Source organism: Rhinatrema bivittatum, chromosome 3 (genome assembly GCF_901001135.1).
Source record: "Rhinatrema bivittatum chromosome 3, aRhiBiv1.1, whole genome shotgun sequence".
Taxonomy (NCBI): Eukaryota; Metazoa; Chordata; class Amphibia; order Gymnophiona; family Rhinatrematidae; genus Rhinatrema; species Rhinatrema bivittatum.
Window position 1 is genome coordinate 507,949,998 of NC_042617.1, and position 23,348 is coordinate 507,973,345.

A 23,348-nucleotide genomic window follows, 5' to 3' on the forward strand; every position below is an offset into this window, starting at 1 on the left:
TCTCCCCTCTTCATCACAAATATCTGCGATTTGTGGTGGGCCGCAGTCACTATCAATACAAGGTACTACCATTCGGCCTAGCCTCAGAGCCTCAAGTCTTTACGAAGTGTCTGGCAGTCGTGTCTGTGCAGTTACACAGTAGAGATGTATACGTTTTTCCATACCTGGATGACAGGCTCATAAAAAGCCAGACAAAACAAGGAGCCCTCGACTCTCTCGGTCTCACCATATGGCTTCTAAACTCATTGGGATTTCTAATAAATTACCCCAAATCCCAATTGACACCGTCTTATCTTCTCTCCTTTATAGGAGCAGACCTAGACACGACACTGTCCAGAGCATTCTTACCCAAGGACCATGCGATTACGCTGTCCAACCTTGCTAGCTTTATCCGCCGTCGAAAAAGATCCTCGGCTGGCCAGCTACTAAGATTGCTCGGCCACATGGCATCAACAGTCCATATCACCCTATGGTATGTCGTGTCATGAGAGTAACCTAATGGCTCTGAAATCCCAGTGGCAACAAGCTACTCAGCCGCTGTCGTCCATGGTACACATAACCAGCCAGCTTCGTCTGTCCCTTGCCTGGTGGACACACAAAGCCAACTTACAAATGGGTCTTCCTTTCCAACCACCGGCTCCTTAGGTGACCTTAACTATGGATGCCTCCAACCTGGGTTGGGGAGCCCACGTCCAAAGCCTTCAAACTCAAGGAACTTGGACAAAAGCCGAAGCAATCCATCAAATCAACTTTCTGGAGCTTCAAGCAATGCGGTGCACCCTTTATGCATTTCAGGATTACCTCGCCAACAAAGTTGTCCTGATTCAAACAGACAACCAAGTTGCAGTGTGGTACCTCAACAAACAAGGAGGCACGAGCTCTTATCTGCTTTGCCAGGAGGCGGCGCAGATTTGGGCCTTGGCCCTGTCGCATTCCATTCTTCTGCGAGCCACTTATCTAATGGGCAAACAGAATGTACTGGTGGACCACCTCAGCCGAAGTTTCCTACCCCACGAATGGTCTCTGGATCCCTCGGTTGCGAGCAGAATCTTCCACCGGTGAGGTCATCTGACCATCGACCTCTTTGTGTCCAGTCAGAACCACAAAGTGGAAAACTTCTGCTCCCTGCACAGGGACTGGCATGCATCAGCAGGGGATGCCTTCACCCATCCCTGGAACAAAGGCCTGCTTTATGCGTATCCTCTGATTCCGCTAATAAACAAGACTCTCGTGAAGCTACAACAGGACCGGGGCTTAATGATTCTCATAGCCTCGTACTGGCCACGCCAAATTTGGTTTCCCATAGTTCGAGACCTCTCTGTCCAGGACCCCATTCACCTGGGCACATCACCCAACTTCTTTACACAGAATCACTGCAAGTTATGCCACCCAAACCTCCAGGCCCTCTCCCTGACGGCGTGGATGTTGAAATGCTGATACTACAACCATTCAACCTTTCAAGTGACTTATCTCAAGTCCTTGTGGCTTCACTGAAGGCTTCCACGTGGAAGTCCTACCGCTCTAAATGGAAGAGATTTACCTTGTGGGGCACACAAAAGAGCTTGGATCATTTTTCTTGCCCCACATCGAGTCTGTTGGATTATCTCTGGCACCTCTCGGAATCTAGTCTCCAGACATCATCTATCAGAGTGCAACTAAGTGCCATCTCTGCTTACCATCAAGGAATTGTTGTGTTCGTGCCTCTTCTCGCCTTTGCTCCACCCTCTTTACCTTGGGAGCGACTCCCTTCGGCTCTGACGGACAGATGCAGCCGCGGCTTCTCCCTGCCTCCTGGTCCCGGTGTCCCCGGGCTGGCTTGACGCTATGGATCCGCCATTTTCCTGATGACGTAAGGGCGCGCGCGCACTCCAGACTTTGTACCAGCAAGGGCGCGAAACTCGGCAGTCCACGATACTTGCAACAACGATCCGAGTCAGCGAGGGGAATCCTTCTCCACTGCTCGGCCTTTTCAAACTTACCAGGAATAACTGCTCCACGGGGGCTCCACTCTCTCTTCTTGATTTCAGATTGCCAAGACGGGATCCGGTACTTGCTCCTCGAGGGCCTACGTCCCTGAATACTTAGAAGACTCCTCATTGCCTGGAAGTGATCGCAGACGAGAACACAGTGAGTTCTATTGTAGATAGGAATCGGTACTCGCTTCACGAGGGCCTACATTCCTATAGCTCTGAAGACTCCCTTCCGTCCAAGACGTTATCTCTGGTACAGGAGATCATGAGTTACATTGGCAAGATTGCAGATAGGAACCGGTACTCGCTCCACGAGGGCCCATTTTCCTAGAATCCTTTACAGACTCCCTTCTACTCTAGAAGCCATTTCATATACAGCTATTGTGAGTTCTTATTACAGACTGTTTATAGGAACCAGTGCTCGCCTACGGTTCCTGTTCCTGAATGTACTGAAGACTCTCTGTGGCATAGAGACCATTGCAGACATCTACTATTGTGAGTGAACCATCTTGTATCCAGTATACCTTGTCTACTCACTACTTCTAGTCTCTCTCTACAGCTCAGCAACCCAGAGATTATATTCCAGTATCAGAAGGACTTCAGCCCTGCCGGACACATTTACTCACTACTGCCACCACTGATGGTCCAGCTTCCAGCTTATTAAAGAACTATTTGTGTTTATTTCATATTCTAGCCTAGCTGGTGGTTCCTCTCAGGATCTCCTCCTGGGGGCACTGTCATCTGCCATCGGCCCAAGAATTCACCATTTCCTCCAAGTGGTCATTCTTTACACTACTGTCACTCTGTGGGAGCCAACCACTACCGACCACTAACACCGCTTATGGAAGTATTATATAGATAGCTACCTCCTCTTTCTATGGGGCTTACCAGCAGCCTATATATAACAGATTGCTACTCCGTAGCGGAGGCATGATAGATTGCCATCTCAGTAGCGAAGTACAATATACCTATTGTTAGCTCCTCTCCTCAGGAGAGTATCATTGAACAGATTGCCAACTCTTCTTCCCTGGGGAGTTGAGCCATAACAGATTGCTACCTCCTTCCCTTACAGGAGCATCTAATAGTTCGCTACCAAAGTATTAACTCCGCCCTCCTGGCAGGGTAAGCACTATGGATAGCTAACTCCTCCCCTCTGAAGGAGCAGATCATGACAGATTGCTTTTCTCCTGAAAGGGGGAGGAGTTAGTAGAACAGATTGCTAACTCCGCCCTCCTGGCGGGGTGAGCGATAACAGATTGCTAACTCCTCCCCTCTGGAGGAGGAGAGCGTAACAGGAATAGGGGATGCCCCGATAACAACTCAACCCCTGGTGAGTCACTTCATGAGAGGCTTAGTACAGGTTAAGCCTCCTTTATGGTCGTGACATGGGACCTCAATGTTGTACTTGCATGGCTCATGCACACTCCTTTTGAGCCCTTGCACTCCTGCGAACTCAGATATTTATTTATTTATTTATTTATTTATGTATTTGTGTGCTTTTTATATACAGTTGTTTGGATCTGGCTTTCACAACGGTTTACAATAGGGCCAACAATACATAAAACGTTATGCAGGTGAACTATTAATACATAGAAACGTTTAACAGTAATACATAGGGACTTTAACAAGAGACAAAACCAAATAACATTTAATAATTGTAAAGTATAACAGAATAATTGATTATAGTATGTGATCACTATAATGGGTTATAATTAGGAGGTAAAGGAAGATTATGAAGGATAGGGTTGGTTGTAGGTTCATGAGCTGGTCATGGGCTAAATGAAGATCGTTGATGTGGTAAGAGTGGTTTTTGCGTGATGTTGCAAATTGGTGAGTGAGTGGTGTGTTCGTATTTTTCTGGTGGGTGATGGCTGTGATCAAGTTTTTCTTATTCAGTGTCCTCTCTGTAGGCTTGTTGGAATAGCCTGTTTTGAGGTGTTTTCGGAAGACTTTTGAATCGCTCAGTAGTCGTATGTTTTCTGGGAGTTTATTCCAGAGGGAAGGGGCTGCTATTGAGAATGTTCTGTCACGGGTTGTAGTGAGTTTGGCTGCTATGACTGAGGGAATTTCTAGCAGTGCTTTGTTTGCAGATCTTGTGTTTCGTCGTGGAATGTGTGGGTGTATTACATCGTTTAGCCATTTGATTTCATTCGTATATATGGTTTTATGTAGCATGGTTAGCTTTCCATGTAAGATACCTTACATGGAAAGTTCTTTTCCTAGTAACCATCACATCTGCTCGCAGAGTGAATGAGTTACAGGCCCTTGTGACCTACTCACCCTACACAAAGTTCCTCCATGACCGGGTGGGTTCTCCGCACTCACCCTAAATTCCTTCCTAAGGTGGTAACTGATTTCCATTTAAATCAATCCATAGTCTTGCCCACTTTCTTTCCAAGGCCTCATGCTCACCCAGGTGAGCGAGCTCTCCACACCTTGGACTGTATGCATGCTCTTGCGTTTTACTTAGACCGCACTACAACCCACAGGACGTCCATCCAACTCTTTGTCTCTTTTGATAAGAACAAACTTGGGAATGCGGTGGGCATGCAAACACTGTCAAACTGGTTGGCAGACTGCATTGCATTCTGTTACCAGCAAGCAGGCCTTCCACTACAGGGACGAGTGAAGGCACACTCAGTCAGAGCAATGGCAACGTCAGTAGCATACTACCGTTCAGTACCGATTTCTGACATCTGCAAGGCTGCAACATGGAGCTCTCTCCACACCTTCACAGCTCACTTCTAGCTGGACAAGGCTGGATGATAGGATTCCATCTTTGGCCAATCTGTCCTAAGAAATGAGTTTCCAGTATAGGGAACCAACTCGTCATACCTTGATCCGCTGTGAATTTCAGGCTGTCTCATCCTTGCCAACAGCACCCAATTTGTTGTGCCTCTTGCACATGTTCGGTGTTGCTTGGTCTCATACGTATGACTCAGCCTGTAGCTTGCTATTCACCCATATGTGAGGACTACCATCCTGCTTGACCTGGGAGAAAGCAGAGTTGCTTACCTGTAACAGTTGTTCTCCCAGGACAGCAGGATGTTAGTCCTCACGAAACCAGCCCGCCACCTCGCAGAGTTGGGTTCGCTTACATTTTATTATTTTATTTTTCGCTCGTACTTTTGCTACAAACGAGACTGAAGGGGGACCCCTGCTGGCTGCAGAGTTGGTGGCATTCTGGGCATGCTCAGTGTGCCAGTCAAAGTTCTAGAAACTTTGACAAAAGTGTTCCGTGTCAGGGCTCCATCTGATGATGTCACCCATTCTGCTGCCCTAGGATAACACCTGATTCAGGTAAGGAACTCTGTTTTCCCTTCCCCCTTACCTCTCCCTCCCTTGTACCTATCTCTTCTTTTCCCCTCCAACAAAAAATAAATGCCCTCTAAAATAGGGCATGGGGTGCAATTCATATCTACGTATGCTACTTCCCCCTTCCCTTAAGAATAGACATAGGATCATGGTCCCAAGAGAGCCCAAACCGGGGTTCATACAAATAATCAGGTCATCTCCGGCATGGCCTGCTGTCTCCCTTGTTATTCACATCACCGTCAGCTAGTTTATTAATCATTCTGTTTTCAAAATGATCATTCTGCACTGCAGTCTACAGTTAGATGGGAAAGCCCTGTTGCAGTTCAAAACAGTTCTGTAGTAGCTAACCCAATACAGTCCAGCACAGTGACTTGAAAAACATAACCAATAGTTTCTATCCCCATCAATCACATTCAGAGCAACCCTTTTATTGCTCAGATTATTTATGAGCCTCTTGTGTGGGTCCAAGAGAAAAGCTTTATGGAAATCTAAGGAGATAATTTTCAAAAGGATTTACATGTATGAAAGGACTTTAGAAAATTGCTACTTTTATGAACATAACACCTTTGAAAATTCACTCTATGGGGCTAAATTTTCAAAAGGTTTTATGCACATAAGTGGGCTTCTGAAAATTGCTATGATATATGCTATTTTTATACACATACCTTCTTTGAAAAATTCACTCCTAAGTATTTTTTAATGATTCAGTCAAAGAAATGTATCAGATTTGTTTGACATGATTTTTCTCTGGTAAAATCTCACTGCCTTGAATCCTATAAATCAACAAATTCAAGATAATTCACTACCCTGCTCTTCAATTTTGAAATCTAATAGATCCAATATTGAGTCATTACTTCTGTCTAACTCTCAGGTCTATCCAGTAACGAGTGGTAGGAAGAACTGCGTTAGTGCCCGGCGCACCCGCGGTTGCCGCACGCACGGTGCAGCTCACCTACCGCTCGATCCTGTATGTAAATAGCTTGCAAATGCAAGCTGCGTCTAAGAAGCGACCGTGAAGCATTAGGCCCGCGCAACCCATTTTACTGTATAGAGCGCCTATACAGTATCCTGGGTGCGCGGGCCTAACGCTTCACGGCCTCGCTGGTATCTGTCATTTCAAATGTCATTTGAATTGACAGATACCAGGAAGTCGGGATTGCCAGTCTCCTCTCCCCTCCTCCCGAAGCAGGGCGCGAAAAGCAGCCTTGCTCCGGGAGGAGGGAAGAAGGGACTGGCAGTGTAAAGCGGCGAAGCGACTTACTTTTTGCAGCCCCTCCGGACATCGGACGACCTATCCTGACTCCAGCTGCTCGCGAAGATGGACGCCTGCACGGCCGCTGAAGACGTGACGTCACGACGTTTGGCGTCACGGCATGTGATGTCACATCTTCAGCGGCCGTGCAGGCGTCCATCTTCGCGAGCAGCTGGAGTCAGGAGAGGTCGTCCGATGTCCGGAGGGGCCTGCAAAAAGTAAGTCGCTTCGCCGCTTTACACTGCCAGTCCCTTCTTCCCTCATCCCGGAGCAAGGCTGCTTTTCGCACCCTGCTTCGGGAGGAGGGGAGAGGGGACTGGCACGGGGGAAGCCACAATGTCCGGAGGGGGCTGCAAAAAGTAAGTCGCTTAGCCGCTTCGTCGCTTTACACTGCCAGTCCCTTCTTCCCTCCTCCCGGAGCAAGGCTGCTTTTCGCACCCTGCTTCGGGAGGAGGGGAGAGGGGACTGGCACGGGGGAAGCCACGATGTCCGGAGGGGGCTGCAAAACGTAAGTCGCTTAACCGCTTTACACTGCCAGTCCCTTCTTCCCTCCTCCCGGAGCAAGGCTGCTTTTCGCACCCTGCTTCAGGAGGAGGGGAGAGGGGACTGGCACGGGGGAAGCCACGATGTCCGGAGGGGAGCTGCAAAAGTAAGTCGCCGAGCTTAGGATTGCCCGTCCTCTCCCCTCTCTCTCTTCAACTTTTTTTTTCGCTTTTTTTTTGCTTCGGGAGGAGGGGAGAGGACTGGGGCTGCCCCGGAGACCAGCATCCATGGACGCGGCCAGGGCAGGTGAGCGGGGGCTGGGGGAAAGCTTGCCGCCTACCCTTACCCCTGCCTCTAACGCAGGGGTAAGGGTAGGCGGTAAGTTAGCAGGTTAAACGCGCGGCAAAACGGTAGGGTAAAATAGCGATAGTCGGGGCGCGGGTTACTGGATGCTAGGGAATAGCTAATTCGCTCGTTTGCATGCAATATACATGCCGCGTGCGGAAGGGGTTGCCCGGGGATTTTAGGACGCGGTAAGGGTAGGTTAAAGGGGGTTGTGGATCGCAGGAAGGGCTAACACGGCCGGAAAGTGAGTAGAACGTGGGTTAAAAGCGGGGTAAACGCAGCCGCACTTTACTAGATAGACCTGTCTGTGAGCAGATTATCATAATTTACTAACAGCACCATTTCTATACTATAGAACTGTCTAAATCCATATTGACAACAGTTCAGAACACTATTTTCTTCCACAGAGGCCTGCATTTGAAGGAACATTGCCTTTTCAGTCAATTTGTCATGAATGGGGAACATTTGACAGTTTTCAAAATTTTCTGGTTTGATAGTGTACAAAGAAGGTTTCTTAAGAAGTGGTATATCTGCTATTATCCCGCCTGAGCCTGCCGCTAACGCACCCGTGCGATTGACACTGACCCACCGGGGTCAGGGTGCCTGGCCCTCGAGCAGCCCTACCCGAAAGAGAGCACGCTTCCCACTTGCGGCCTACCTGAAATGCCAGACTGTCACCTGCCTGCCGCAAGAGCCCACCCCCCGAATGACCTCATCACCAGAGTACCACCGACATCATCAACAAGGGATGACTTACCTCCTTTAAAAGTAGGCGCCATCCTCCGGCGTCGCGCACCTAAGGAGCACGACCAAGGAGCCTGCCTCTTGGCGCACCCCTTAGCGCCAACCCATACACACCACCCATATCCCTCTATCCACTTTCATATCCCCAGCACCCCTAGACAACTTGCAATACACCCCCCTTCTCCCTCTCTTCATCGTCCTACGCACATTTCACTCACCTTCAACAACAATCTTCCACAGCACACCACAAGTAAGTGACCTCTCTTAAGCCCCAGTCAATTGACTTTCTCCATTAATACCCTGCTCGCACCCGCAATTACCTCTCTTATAATTCCTCCCCCCACTTACAAACATACTGTCCTATACAATTCCTATCATCAAATACCACTATCTGAAACGCCTTATACCCCACCCCTCACACCACCACACCCAATACAACTATCTGCTATCTATCATGCTCACCCCTCTCACACAAATCATCAGCCTTACTGCATTCACCCTTTTCCTCTTTAATGCTCAGTCCATTGTCAAAAAAAACCCTATCCTCAACGATATTCTGCTAGATGACGAACCTGACATATGTGCCATAACGTAGACATGGCTCAAAGAAACCAACACAGTCTTACTGAATCAACTCCCAATGCAAGCTTACGACATTTTTCCCATCCCAAGACCCAAGAAAAAAGGAGTTTTCCTACTCGCCGCAAAAAAGGAACTAAAACTAATCCCACAAACCATTAGATCTACCCCCAAATTCGAAATCAGGCTTTTCAAATCCCACCAACTACAAATTTGCTTAGTATATACCCCCCCCCCCCCCAGGTCTCCTAGACTCAAATTCATCCCCCCTCATTGAATGCATAGCCAAAAACATCTCTATGAATACACCAGCCATTATCCTTGTGGAGTTCAACTTACATGTTGATACCATAACCCTCCCCGCCTCATATGAGGCCTTCCTGACATCACTCCAAGCGATGGGATTTAACCAAATAATAAACAGTCCCATACCCAGAGCAGGGCACACCTTAGATCTCATTTTTCACAAACAGTCTCATACGCTCAGATACTCTCTCATGCACCCCAGTTCCCTGGTCCGACCACGCCCTCATCAAAGCAAATTTTTCCATCAATAAAACAGCCAGCACTGAGACAAACACGAAACACAACACGATTCACCTTATCACAGCCATCACAAATGACCTTGATAAACTGGACCTAACCGACTCAGAATTGGCCTTCTCATCTTGGAACCACCTCACTAGAAATATTGCTGACAAACTCTGCCCATTACAGTCCAAGAAAATTAACCATTCGCTTAACCCCAAAAAACCATGGTACACTCCAGAATTAAAAACATTGAAACGTAACCTTAGAAAACTAGAAAGAAACTGGCGTAAAGATCCATCCGCTACTCAACTCACGAAATACAAACATGCCCTGCATATCTACTGGGAAAACATCCTGAAAACCAAGTGAGATTTCCACGCCCAACATATACACGACTTCCACTTCAACCCCAAAGCCCTATTCGACTACATTGCTGACCTAACCAAAAGCTCCCCCCCACTTGTGCCTGACAAAGAAGCCACAAATAAGTGCCAGGACCTAACCCAATACTTCCATGATAAAATAGCAAAAATCATGACACGATTTCCCGTAGCCTCCTTTTCAGCTTCACCTAAGACCCTCAAAACTACACATGCCTCCCTAGACTGCTTTGAAAACACCACCCCCTCTGAAATTGAATCAGGTCTTTAAAAAAATGAGACCATCTTCCCACCCTTATGACACTATCCCCACCAAACACTTCCTTGCTATCCCCAACACCATATCACAACCCTTAGCTCACATCATAAATCGATCTCTCACCCTGGGACATGTCCCCACATCACTAAAACAAGCCTTGGTCAAACCTTTTCTAAAAAAAACTATGCTAAACCCTAATGAACTGACAAATTACTGCCCAATCTCCAACCTACCATTTATATCAAAAGTTCTAGAAAAAATAGTTAACCTTCAGCAAACTGACTACTTAGAAAGTAATAACATTCTCCCCACCTCACAATATGGTTTCTGCAAGTTCTTCAACACAGAAACCATTCTCCTCTCACTCACCAACCAATTACTCAAAGGACTAGACAAGGGCCACTCATTCATTCTCGCACTACTAGACATATCCTCAGCTTTCGACACGATAAGCCACAAATTGCTACTGGACAGACTATCTGAAATTGGTATTTCAGGGATTCCCCTCCGATGGTTCACATCATACCTTAAAAACAGACAATATAAAGTCAGAATAGGAACCATGACTCCAATGCAATCAACCTTCTACAAGGAGTTCCCCAAGGCTCCTCACTATCATCCACCCTATTCAACATTTACCTTCTGCCCCCTACTCTCTGAACTTGGTCTCACACATTACATATATGCAGACAACATATACAGATCATCATTTCCATCAATGCCTCCCTACCCAATGCCAACACCCTTGATGAATATTGAATTGTGATGGATCATGACCTGAATTTGACTATGACCTTGTTCTTATGACATTATAGTTCACTTGTTGTTTGTTCCTATGCTTCTCTGCTCTCCTTATGGTTTTTTTGTACCCCTTACCCTTCCCCTGTTACTTGTAATTTCCGTTGCTTTTGTTCCATGTAAACCGAGGTGATGTTTCGACTAACATCGGTATAGAAGACTTTTAAATAAATAAATAAATACATCAAAACATGGGAGACCTCACTCTCTGCCATCAATAACCTCCTCTCCAGTCTCAGCCTCGCACTCAACACCACAAAAACTGAAATAATGATAACACCTCCTCACAATCCCATCATCTCTAATCAACACAACCCCCTCCCACCCTCAATTCCTTCCTCACAACACGTAAGAAATCTAGGCGTCATCATTGACAACCAACTCAACCTCAAAAAATTCATCAATAACACCTTGAAGGACTATTACTTCAAGATACAAACCCTAAAAAAAACTAAATCCCCTCCTACACTTCAACGATTTCCGGACTGTACTACAATCTGTAGTACAGTACTGCAATCTGTAGTACAGTACTACAATCTGTAGTACTGTACTACTCCGGAAGGAAGGAGGAATAGCCTAGTGGTTAGAACAGTGGGCTATGAACCAGGAGACCAGGGTTTGAGTCCCGCTGTCGCTCCTTGTGACCTTGGGCAAGTCACTTTACCCTCCATTGCCTCAGATACAAAACTTAGATTGTAAGCCCTCTGGGGATAGGGAAATACCTACAGTACCTGAATGTAAACTGATGTGATATCTCAGATCGAATGTTTGTATAGAAGAAAAAAAATCTACTGCAACTCCCTCCTCCTCGGCCTTCCCAAAAACTCCATCTCCCCCCTCCAAATGCTCTAGAACACAGTTGCACGCATCCTCACCAACACTTGCAGGAACGAACACATCACCCTTACTATGTCACAGGGGCTACCGCCGCCATTGGTCGACCCCAGTGACATAGTGAGGGCAAAGGGCCGTTGGCACCATTTTGACTACTAGCAGCCGACAGCCCAAGTCCAGGAGATCGCTCCCAGACCGCTCCTGGACCCCCGCTGGACCACCAGGGACTTTTGGCAGGTCTTGGGGGGTCAGGAGGGTGGGGGATTGTAGTAAATTAATTTTGGAGGTCTTGGGGGGCGTCAGGAGGGTGGGGTGTTTTGTTAGATTTTTACTTTTTTATTAAAGATTTGTCTGCGAGCCAGATGCAGCCATCAAAAGAGCCACATGTTCCTGACCCCTGCCTCAAACCATCAAACCAGGTCTTAGAAAAGTCAATTCTTAAACTGTGATTGTGAAAATTCTACAAAAATCACATTGATTGTTTTTGAAGACAGATCAAAATTTACTTTGTGATATTTTTAAATGGAAAAGAAAAAGTATTTGTACATATCACTGATTTTCTTTCCATCTTTTTCCTATCACCTTCTTTTATAGCCACTTCATGTTGTTTGTCCAGAACAATATACTCAGCCCCCACCTACCCAATCACATCGTACTGACTTGATGATAGACTGCCAGCCATCTGCCATGTCTTACCGTAGAGCTGAGGTGCTGACTCTTCCCTTCAAACGGCGATACGAGAAAATTGAAATCATGCCAGAAGTGAGTGACAAAAGTAGTAACATGCTGTGTACTTTTTGCTCTTAGAATACTCCAGATTTTTGCTCTTTCTGGGTGAATTATAGTATCACGTGATCAGAAGGTATAGGTATATACTGGGAAAGCTCTTACATGTAATGATGAGCTACTGTAAAATATTTGTTGTATTCAGAACTGTGCTATTTGGCTGTGAGTGGGGGTCTCAGGGGTGTGTAGTATCCATAGAACATTCTGAATAACTAAAAATAATTTTACAAATATATTCTAAAAGGGCAAAATAAATATTAAAATCAGATTCTTATGGATGTGGAAATAATTTGTTTAAAAGATTTAAATCTCATTCATATCCATATTTTGAAGTGGGGTACAGAATAAAATGCCCATAAAGTCTCATATCTCAATCATAAAATGTCTGTGAGAATCCTAACAGCTCAGTTAGTCACAAGCAACTACATGACTGTTCCTAGCTCAAAAAGTGTATAATCTTAAGTTAGACCACAGAAAGCTTCAGTGAATTGTTCAGTGCAAGGCAGTGATTGAAAGAGATGGAATTCAAGTATCTAAATGCAAAGATGCTAACAGAAATTGAGCAAAGGAGTCCACATGACCAAGCCCAGTAGGCCCAAGAAGCAGTGTTGTAAGAGGAAAAGAGATGAGGGGGAGGCATCACATGCAGGCTCAAAGAAACTAGGGGGCAGAGCACAGTGGGTGCAGTAATAAAAGAAAAATACAAATGGCTATCTGCCTCTGTTTGCAGAGAGTGGTCAAATTATGCAGGCCTGAAGCTTATGGCAATGTATAGCAGAGGATACTGACCGAAGGCTACAACGTAAGCACATTAGCAGAACAATGGAGCAGCAGAAAAAGTGACAGCCCGTATGGGATGCAGCGCCAAGAGTACATTTTTTTCTCCATCAACGAGCAGAATTAAATCAACCATAGCCAGTGGGTGATGTCATCTAATGCCACTAGCACAGACCCAGCTCTCTGAGCTTAGTTTGTTTATTCACGGGAGTTCTCAAGTGCGGCTGCTGTCTTGTGAGCCCCTTTAGTCTTTCTTCATCTGATCTACTGCATGGATAGATTCCCTCTCTCAATTAATGATTTTGTCAGTTTTCACTGTTTTTGAATTTGTGAGTTTTCTATTGTGATGCTCCCTCACTAAACACTCAAATAAACTTTTGAGTTCTGTCATTAAAAAAAAAAAACCCAAAATGGAGAAACTTAAATTGAAGAAACCATCTGTTTGCAGGTTCAAGCCTGCAAGTTTGGGCACTGTATATCCATCACAGATATCCATACCATCTGTAACCACTACCTGGAACCAGACCATGATGTGTCTTAATTGTCCTAGTTATGGTAGAATGTCCCTGTGGATGATTCAGACCCCTGCCTCGAAAGTGAAGAACCTGTGGAAGGCAGCATTGGTTAAGGCCTCAAAGCCTTGATGCAAGAGCAAGCAGAGTAGCGACTCTGTCTCCTGAAGTAAGGCCTCTTCAGATTCCTGGCATAAGAAAAAGCACTGGAGATCACACTAGAAGTCGCTTCCCCTTGTTTCCACAAATTTGTTGAGGAAAGCTGGCCCCAGTTGGCGCCACTACAGGTGAAAGTTCAAGCTTAGCATGGAAGCCTAAGGCACAAGATGAGATGCTGAGAAGAGTGCCTAAATGACACAAGGAATTCCTCTGGGGCTGTCTCCCTCTGTGTTGAAGACAGTGATGCCATTGGCACAGAGGTCTGTTGGAGTGGGCACCGACTCATTGCCAAGAAGGGCACTTTTGGTTTCCTCTCTGAGGAGCTATTTGGTACAAATAAGCTAACCTGCATCACCCTCTATGATGCAGGTTAGCTTATTCCTCCCATATTTTCTAACCTTTGTGTTATCCAAGGCACCTTTAGTGGCCTCGGCATAGAGCATGCCGGCACTAGCCATGGCAGTTGGTTTCCTCAACATGGAGTGCCTCAACACCAAGAGTAAAGCAGCCCTCAACGATGGCCTTAGCACAGAGAGAATCCTTGTGAGCACTGATGGTTCAGCCAGACTGCAACCAGTGGAGCAGAATATGTCATTGCCAATTGTGTCTGGGCCCAAGTGCCCAATCCACCAAACTCTTCTTTTGTAAACTCACCTACTGTAGATCTGAGTGAGAAAGAGCCTATCTAGATGTCAGAATGTTTCCCTGCCTACCCTAGTACTTAGGATAACTCTGCAAACAATGGTCTATTTGTCTGAGATGGTGAGTAATTTCTTTTCCTCCTTGCTTCCTGAAGACCAATGAGGAAGGATAGAACCTCTCCAGACCAGAATGGAGGAGTTTTCCTGCAAATTGGTGTTCAAGAGAGTACCCAAGAAACTTGAGTGTCCCTTGAGAAGCTTCACAGGCAGGTATGACTCCACTCAACACTATGACTCATTCCTCTGACCTCAGCATATTCCCTTCTAGAGATTTGGAGGAGAAAGGGTGGAATCAGCTCAGTTGGAGTACCTGATGACCCTTTTTCTGCCACTCTCCATTTCATCTGAGTCATGGAGGAGTGTATCACAATGGTTGGATGTGGAAGAGTCCTCAAGGTATTCCCCTTCTGACCCCTCTTCAGCTTTATCTAGGCATACCTCACCTCTCAAGGACTATAGTTACCCTTTGTTCCAGGAGAAAATAGTGAATACCTTGTCCATTAACTTCAGGAAGGAAGAGGATCCAAGAGCAGATGTGGATGAACTGAAGCAGCCCAAGAACAACAGAAACCGCTTTAGTCCTGGTTTCTCCAGCTGAAGGTTATAGCAGACCCCCATGTCTTGCTTGCCCGTGGCATGAAAGATCGACTTGAGGTACATAGTATAGGCCTGTCCAGAATTTAGTGTAGTCCAGTTTCCTCTGCAGTGGAATTAGTGTTGCAGTATGTAAAATGCTGTAGGTCGTATTCTCACACACCTACTGGGAATGATCAGATAGCCCTGGATTCTTTCAGGAAGAAGACTTTTCAGGAGTCAATGCTCAGTGCCAGGATTGTGGTCATCTAGCTTTTCATGGTACAGTACATGCATGACTGTGTACAACAGCTTAAATCTCTGAACTTAGGGGATCCTTGTAAGCAATAGCACAGAAATAGGAATTGTTATGCTGAGTTTCAGCATGCCTTGGCTGATGCTGAGGAATATAGCAAACTGCTGATCTGCTCTACTTATGAGGTCTTTGGCACCGTAGCCAGAACCTCAACAGTGTCTCTTGCAGCCAGGAGGTTCATCTAGCTCCAGGCGAGAGGGCTTCAGGAAGACATCCGTAGTGGTCTGGTGGATGCCTTGAGCACAAGGGAGAGCCTGTTTTGGGACAAGATGCAAGAGATGGTCATGCTGATTAAGGAATATCAGTCTACTCTACAGTTGCTACCATTGGAACCAGGACACCAGCCTAGCACATCCAGGTGCTAGCACTTCTCATACAAATGACCATTCTTTCAAAGTGGAGGCCCTTCTGCATTTCTAGAGGCAATGGGCCTTGTCTCCTCATCCTTAGCAGCTCCCTTTTAGAAGTCAGCAGAAGGAGAGGTAACAACCAAAGACTCAAAAACTGCAGCCAAAGCCTGGCGTGAGTTTTTTAATGCCCCTAATGTTTGCTTCCTCACCTCTTCTGATGTGGCCACATCACAAAGGACTAGTGGGTTCTGAGAATTGTAGAATATGGCTACTGCTTGTACTTCTCATGCCATCCCCTGAACTTTTGGCTGTTGAGATCCAAATCTGACCCACCCAATTGGCTGCAACATAAGGCCATTGGAGTTTGGCACAGGGTTCTACTCCTGGTGATATTTACTTTCCAAAAATTCAGGTGCGCTGAGACCCATTCTGTATCTGCAGAACTTGAACACGTTACTGGTTCAGGAAAGGTTAAAATTCATTTGCTTCTCATGATTCTTTTCATTCAGCCAAAGGACTGGCTGTATGCTCTGGACATGAAGGATGCATATACTCTCATCCCTATTCTCTCCACCCATAAAAGATTCCTCAGGTTTGTGTTGAAGAGTGTACACTATCAGTATACCCTCTACCATTGTGGTGCTCCCATTCAGCCTTTCTGCTGCCAGAAATGTGTTCACAAAGTACCTGGCAGTTGTAGCAGCATTAGTTTGTGTGTTCATGTGCCTGAATGATTGGTTAAGAACATAAGAACATGCCATACTGAGTCAGACCAAGGATCAATCAAGCCCATCATCCTGTTTCCAACAGTGGCCAATCCAAGCTATAAGTACCTGGCAAGTACCCAAAAACTAAGTCTATCCCATGGTACTGATGCTAGTAATAGCAGTGGCTATTTTCTACGTTAACTTGATTAATAACAGGTAATGGGCTTCTCCTCCAAGAACTTATCTTTATGTGTGCCGTCCGCAGCAGACCCCGCAGCACAGCCCCCTCACCTTTCCACAGGGACTCCAGCCTTTGGTTCCTCCTTGCTGGTGGCGATGGGCCACCAGCTCCGTCCTCTGGCCTCCCCCGGTGCCTCCGGCTCTGCCACAGTCCCTGGCATTCCTGGTCCTGCTGCCATTGCTCGTCGGGCCTCTCCACGTGGCCTGCAGAGAGATGCAACCACCTGCGCCGCGCCCCTCCCTGATCCTTAAGTAGGGACTGCAGCAGGAACCTGGCCGCAGCCCCGGATGATGACGTCAACCTATTCAAAGTATTTAAGCTCAGACTCCGCTCCCTAGCATTGCCTTTGCAACAGGTCTCCTCGCTGGTCGAGTACTTGTTGCTAGTAAGAGATTCGTCTCTTCCCTGCGTTCCTGTTCCTCGTTGTTCCTGGTTCCTGTTTCCTTGTTCCTGCCCAGCCTATGCTTCGGATTGATTACACGGACCTTGACTCTGCTTCGCTTGACTATGCTAAAGCCTATCTCCAGACCCAGACCTCTGCTTCGCCTGACTACGCTGCAGCCTATCTCTAGCCCCAGACCTCTGCTTCGCCTGATTACACTACACCTTATCTCCAAACCCTATCCTTTGCTTCGTCCGACTACGCTATTGACGATCTCCTTGATCAGTCCTCAGCTTTGCCTGACTACGCTCTTGACTATCTCCATGATCAGACCTCAGCCTTGCTTGCTACTGCTTCTGGGTCGCCGCCAGCCCTGACTCAAGCCTTCCATTGGATGCCTCTTCTGCCTATGCCCTGGACGTGGATTCATCAGGCTTCGGCCTACCGTTGCTCGAGCGCCCTCTGTCTGCCTTCGTTTCATTGGCGCCTGAGTTTCCAGGACATTATCCAATCCAGAGTAGGACTGTACCAACTCTCGCCTGCAGTCTCTAGGCTGAGCCAACTTCTCCTGCAACTACACAGAGGCCCACCTAAGTCCTGCCGGCCCTGGCACCAAAGGCTCAACCCGTAGGGAACGAGGGCTGGTATAGGTGAAGGTCCAGTGGCCTCTGCCTCTCAGCCCACTCCACCTGCCGACGGTGGGGACCCTTAGGTCCTTACCTACGGGTTGCGTCAACCCCACCTCAGCCCAAGGGTCCACCTCTGACACAACATTATCCAAACCTTTTTTAAACCCAGCTACACTAACTGCACTAACCACACCCCCTGGCAACAAATTCCAGAGTTTAATTGTACGTTGAGTGAAAAAGAACTTTCTCTGATTAATTTTAAATGTGCTACATGCTAACTTCATGGAGTGCCCCCTAGTCCTTCTACTATCCGAAAGAGTAAATAACTGTTTCACATTTACCTGTTCTGGACCTTCTCATGTAGCTAACTTCCCCAGGAAACATCAGGATAGTAATGCATGTTCTGATGCTGCTGGGGCTATTGCTTAAATGGGCTGAGGGTCCTGAGTAAGGCCCCCTTCCCCCTGAAAGTTGCCCAAAACCCTGAGGATTTAACCCCCACCACCTCTGCAATATAAAAGTCTGGCCTTCAGAGTCCAGGTCTCTGACCATAGCCCACCTTCTGGACCCCCCTTATTCACCATGTAAGCCCTGGTGGTCCAGTGGAAGCTGGGAGAGCCCCTAGGTTACAGGCCTGGCAGCAGTCATTTTTCAAAATGGGTGCCACCTAGCCTTTGTCCCTGTTACACGAGAGAGGTGCAAAGGCTGGGTGGTACAATTTTGAAAAATGGCTGCTGCCAGGCCTGAGGCCTAGGTAGAACTCTGGGCCTCCACTGGACCACTAAGGCTTTTATGGTGAGTAAAGGGGAGTACAGAGAGAGGACTAGAGAGGGGATTTCAGCTTCTGGGGACCAGATTTTTATATTGCAGGGAGGAGTGGAGCTAGGGAGCCAGAACCAGTCTTAACAATGTTTAAATTTGTATTTTTTATACAGCCACCTCCTACGGCGAATTGGTGGGTTGGGACAGAGAGTCTCTGGAGACCTCTGGAATTTTTGGCAACTTTTAAGGGGGCTTACTGCAGGCCGTTGGCTTATTTAAGCCATGGTGGCCCCACAGTCTAAGGGCCGCCATCACAAGAATTTTTTTGAGTTTTTATCACAGCTTTGTGACTCCTGCAGTATTTTGTCCTCGGGGAAGAATACTATGGCTTAGTGAATGAGCCCCATAGATTGTAAGCCTTTTGTGGATAAGGAGAAATACCTACAGTACCTGAATGTAATCCTCTTTAACTTTATCAACTCAAAAACTTAAGATGCAGACAAAAGCATAACAGCGAGATGGGGGCTATCCAGTCTTTTGCACAGAGTGCCACATGTATGATTATCTACCTGTTGGTAGGATGTTATATTTGTGCACCCATTGCAAAGAGCTCCTTGCTCTCAGAAAATGAGTCCGATCTCCGGAGGCCAAAGTGGAAAATATGAAGGAACTGAGACAGACAGACCTTAAGGGACATAGTAGATCAGTCCCAACTCTAGTAGCACTTGTGCTGCTTTGGAGGAGCAAGGTCACCAGACAGGAGGCCATCAACTTGGTGTGCCAGCAAGTGATTCTGGAGCTTGGAGATCTCCAAGTGATGCTTTATTCTCTCACACTGAGGATGTGTCTCCAGAGGTCACTGCCCAGGACAGAAGGGTTAGGATGGTCCTTGTAATGGGTGATTTGAACATTAGGAAAATAGATAGCTGGGTAGCTGATGGGTGTGAGGATAGCTTGGTAACTTGCCTACCTGGTACGAATGTAACAGACTTCACAAGCCGCTTAGATAAGATTTTAGAAGGTGCTGGGGAAAAGCTGGCTTCACTGTATATGTAAGTATCCGTGACATAGGAAGGAGCAGAATGGAGGTTTTGGAGGATAAATTTAGACTTTTAAGTAGGAAATTGAAATCCAGAACATCCAGAGTTGCATTCTGAGAAATGCTTCCCATTCCATATGCAGGAACCAAGAAGCAGGCCAAGCTCAAGAGTCTCAATGCGTTGATGAGATGATAGTGCAGGGAAGTGGGTTTTATTTATTTATTTTATTTTTTATTTTAAAACTTTTCTATACCATCGCTAAGTTAAATACCATTGCAACGGTTTACATGTAGGCACATATTTAATGTAGGTAAAAGTGTACTATAGTACATTCTAACAGGTGCCGTCAAAGGTTCAGTTACAATATATCATTAGACATAGTCATTTAGCGAAGTAGTTCATGACCAATTGTAGCAAGGTACTTATACCAGTAGTTTTGTCAAACATAGTATTATAGTTATGCTTTAATGTGGTGTAGAGTTCATAGACTAATCTACTGTACAGTCCTAAGGACTGTGTGTCGGTGCCTTTCTGTCTTTTCCTGAATAATTTCTCTCTATTCTCCTGTTACACTCCTGTCTCTTTGTAAAATGCTTGTTTAAAAAGCCATGTTTTTAAACTTTTCTTAAATGTCTTGAGATCACTTTGTAGTCTGATCTCTGGAGGCATTGTGTTCCAGATTATGGGTCCTGCTAGTGATAGGGCTCTTTCTCTCACTTTGGTTGGTCTTGCTGTTTTAACTGATGGAATGGTTAGGAGTGCTTTATTTGCTGATCGGAGGTTCCTGTGTGGAATGTGTACCCGTAATGCTGTGTTCAACCAGTCTGATTTCTCATCATAAATTAGTTTGTGAATGATACATAGGGTTTTGTATTTAATTCTGTGTTCAATTGGTAGCCAATGTAACTCTGCTAGGGTTTCAGTTATGTGGTCCCTCCTTCTTTTTCTGGTTAGTATTCTAGCTGCTGTGTTCTGAAGTATTTGCAGTGGTCTTAATGTTGTATTAGGTAGTCCTAACATAAGGGCATTGCAGTAATCCGTGCTGGAGAAAATTAGTGTCGGTAGTATTGTTCGGAAGTCGTTTTGAGTTAGTAGTGGTTTAAGTTTTCTGAGTACCATGAGTTTTGCATAACCTTCCTTTACTTTTAGTGTTATGCGTTGTTTCAGATTGATTTCAGGGTCTATTATTATTCCCAGGTTACGTACTTTCCCCGCTAGTTCAATTCTCTGGTTGTCTTTGAGTATTATTGAGGTTTGACTGATTTCAGTATGAAATTCTGTTTTATTAATATTAATTACAAGTTCCATTTGTGTCAGTAGTTGTTTTATAATGCTTAGGTACATGTTGGCTAGGTTTAATGTTTTCTCTAGAGTGTCCTCTATGGGTAGAATTAGTTGAATATCGTTGGCGTAGATGTAGTGTATAATTCCTAGCCCTGCAAGTAAGTGGCATAATGGCAGCATGTATATGTTAAAAAGGGTCGCAGATAGGGCTGATCCCTGTGGAACTCCTGTTTTGAAATTAATTTTTTCTGATAATGTGTTGTTGATCTGAACTTGGAAAAACCTATTTTTTAGATATGAACTGAACCATTTTAATGTTAGGCCATGTAATCCGATTTCTTCCAGTCTATTTAGTAATATTTTATGGTTTACTGTGTCAAAGGCTGCCGATAGGTCAAGCATTAGTAGAATATAGTGTTTACCACTATCAAAGCCTCTTAGAATGTTATCTGTTAGAGAGAGGAGCAGAGTCTCAGTGCTGTAGTGTTTTTGAAAACTGTGTTGAGCTGGATACAGTATGTTATTGTTATCCAGGTGTTCAGCTAGTTGTTTCTGTACCGTTTTTTTCAATTAGTTTAGCTATTAAAGGAAGATTTGATACTGGTCTGTAGTTGTTTAGGATAAGGGGATCACTGTTTTTTTTCTTTATTATTGGTTTTATTATTGCTCCTTTCAGTAATCTGGCATTGTTCCTTCTTCTAGGGATAGGTTTATAATTTTTAGGTTTGTTAGGAACTTTGGAACATTCTTGGGAAGGGGAAGCCTATTCTGAGGGGATGGGCTCCACCTTAACGAGAGTGGAACCAGGCTGCTGGTGCTAACTTAAAAAAAAAAAAAAAAGAGAGAAAGAGAGAGCAGCTTTTAAACTAGAACTTAAGGGAAAGCTGACAGTTGCTCAGCAGCGCATGGGTGGAGATGGAGACAGTGGCGTAGCTAAAGTCTATGGCACCGGGGGTGGATGCCTCCTTTGCCCCCCCCCCCCCCAAGGATTACTACATCCCCCCCAATGATCTCTGGTTCCCTTCTCCCTCACACAGGCTCTCCCTCTCTATTGCACACACACACACAACCCATCAAATAGGCTCGCTCTCTCTCACACACAGCCTTGCTCTCGCCCCCACACCCAGGTACGCATCCACACGCAAGCAGTCACCACACTCATACACACACTCGCACTCACTCACACACACACACTCACACTCTCTTTCTCTCTCTCTCTCTTGCCCTCATCTTCGGCCCCTGGCAGCTTCTGCTTCCTCTTCCTCTTTTTGGCCGCCAATGGCATGAGGGTCCATTAGCAATCATTGCATTCTTCTCTTCTTTGACCATCAGCGGGATGAGGTTTACTGGCAGCCCCCTCTTCCTCTTTTTGGCAGCCTGCCGAGTTATGGGGTAGGTGACAGCAATTTTCAAAAGCCCATTTAGAAGTGTAAAACCCAGTTTTAAGTTCATAAATCCTTTTGAAAATACCTCCTATATGTTAAGGACAGTATAGAGTCAAACAGGATAAAAGTTTTTCAAGAAAAAAACTACATTCTGGAATCCTTATGGGTAAAAATTCCAAAGTTACAAGGGAAGTGTATAGTAGAGTGCCTCCTTTGCCAAGATGAGGAAACAGACTGTAAAATGCTAACAGAGGTTAGTCTAGCTATTAAAATGGGCAACACAATAACAGGAGACTTCAGGTACCCAAGTATTGATTGGGTAACGGTCTCATCAGGACGTGTAAGGGAGGTAAAGTTCATGAATGCCAACAGCTGCTTCATGCAGCTATTGGTCATGGAACCAATGAGAGGGGGCAACTATATTATTACTAATTCTCAGTGTATCTTAAAATCTGGTGCAAGAGATGAAAATGGTGGATTTGCGTGGCAACAGTGGTCATAATGTAATAACATTTGGCAATCACTTGAGGGCAATACTAAGAGAAAACTACTGCAATAACATTTAACTGTAAAAAGAGAGACTATAATAGAATGAAGAAATTTGTTAGAAAAAAACTGAAAGAAGCAATCCACAAGGCTAAAAACTTGCAGGAGGCATGGACGCTGCTTAAAATTATCTTCCTCAAGGCCCAGACAAAATGTATTCCATGCATTAAAAAAGGCTGAGAGAAAATCAAACAGCTTTGTTTAATAGTGAGCTGAAAGAGGTAATTAAGGCAAAAAGGCATCATTCGAAAAAATAAAAAGCAGAGCCAAATGAGGAAAATAGGGACGAGCATGAGCACTGGCAAGTTAGATGTGAAAAAGTAATTAAGCAGGCTAAGAGAATAAAAACTTTTTCAAATACATTTGAAGCAAAAAGCCTGTGAGGGAGTCAGTTGGGCTGCAAGGTAACTGAGGGGTAAAGGAGTGGTCATGGAAGACAAGGAAATAGTAGAAAAACTGCTTCCACAGCAAGAGATAACATGGAATTGGACTCAGACTGCAATAAACAAGGGCCCTGACTTTTATGTTCTGGGAAAATGATAAGTATGGGGGTGACCTGTATGGCGCAGCAGATACTACAGTAAGCTTGCTGGGCAGACTACCGTCATTTCTATGTTTCTACTTAAATGAATCCTTTGCTTCTTTCTTTACTGAGGGAGGATGTCAGGGTCATACCCACACTGGAAACATTTTTTCATAGTGATGACT

The 23,348-nt window shown here is 45.6% G+C and overlaps 1 protein-coding gene across 4 annotated transcripts in view; it reads left to right on the plus strand.

Annotated features, from left to right (window-relative positions):
• Positions 1-23,348, plus strand: part of INTS9 (integrator complex subunit 9) — a 423,090-nt gene that overhangs the window by 345,976 nt on the left and 53,766 nt on the right. For all 4 annotated transcript variants that reach the window (XM_029596158.1, XM_029596159.1, XM_029596160.1 and 1 more), the window contains one exon: positions 12,085-12,252. In XM_029596158.1, coding sequence (XP_029452018.1) covers positions 12,085-12,252 — 168 coding nt within the window. The remainder of the gene's footprint in view (positions 1-12,084; positions 12,253-23,348) is intronic.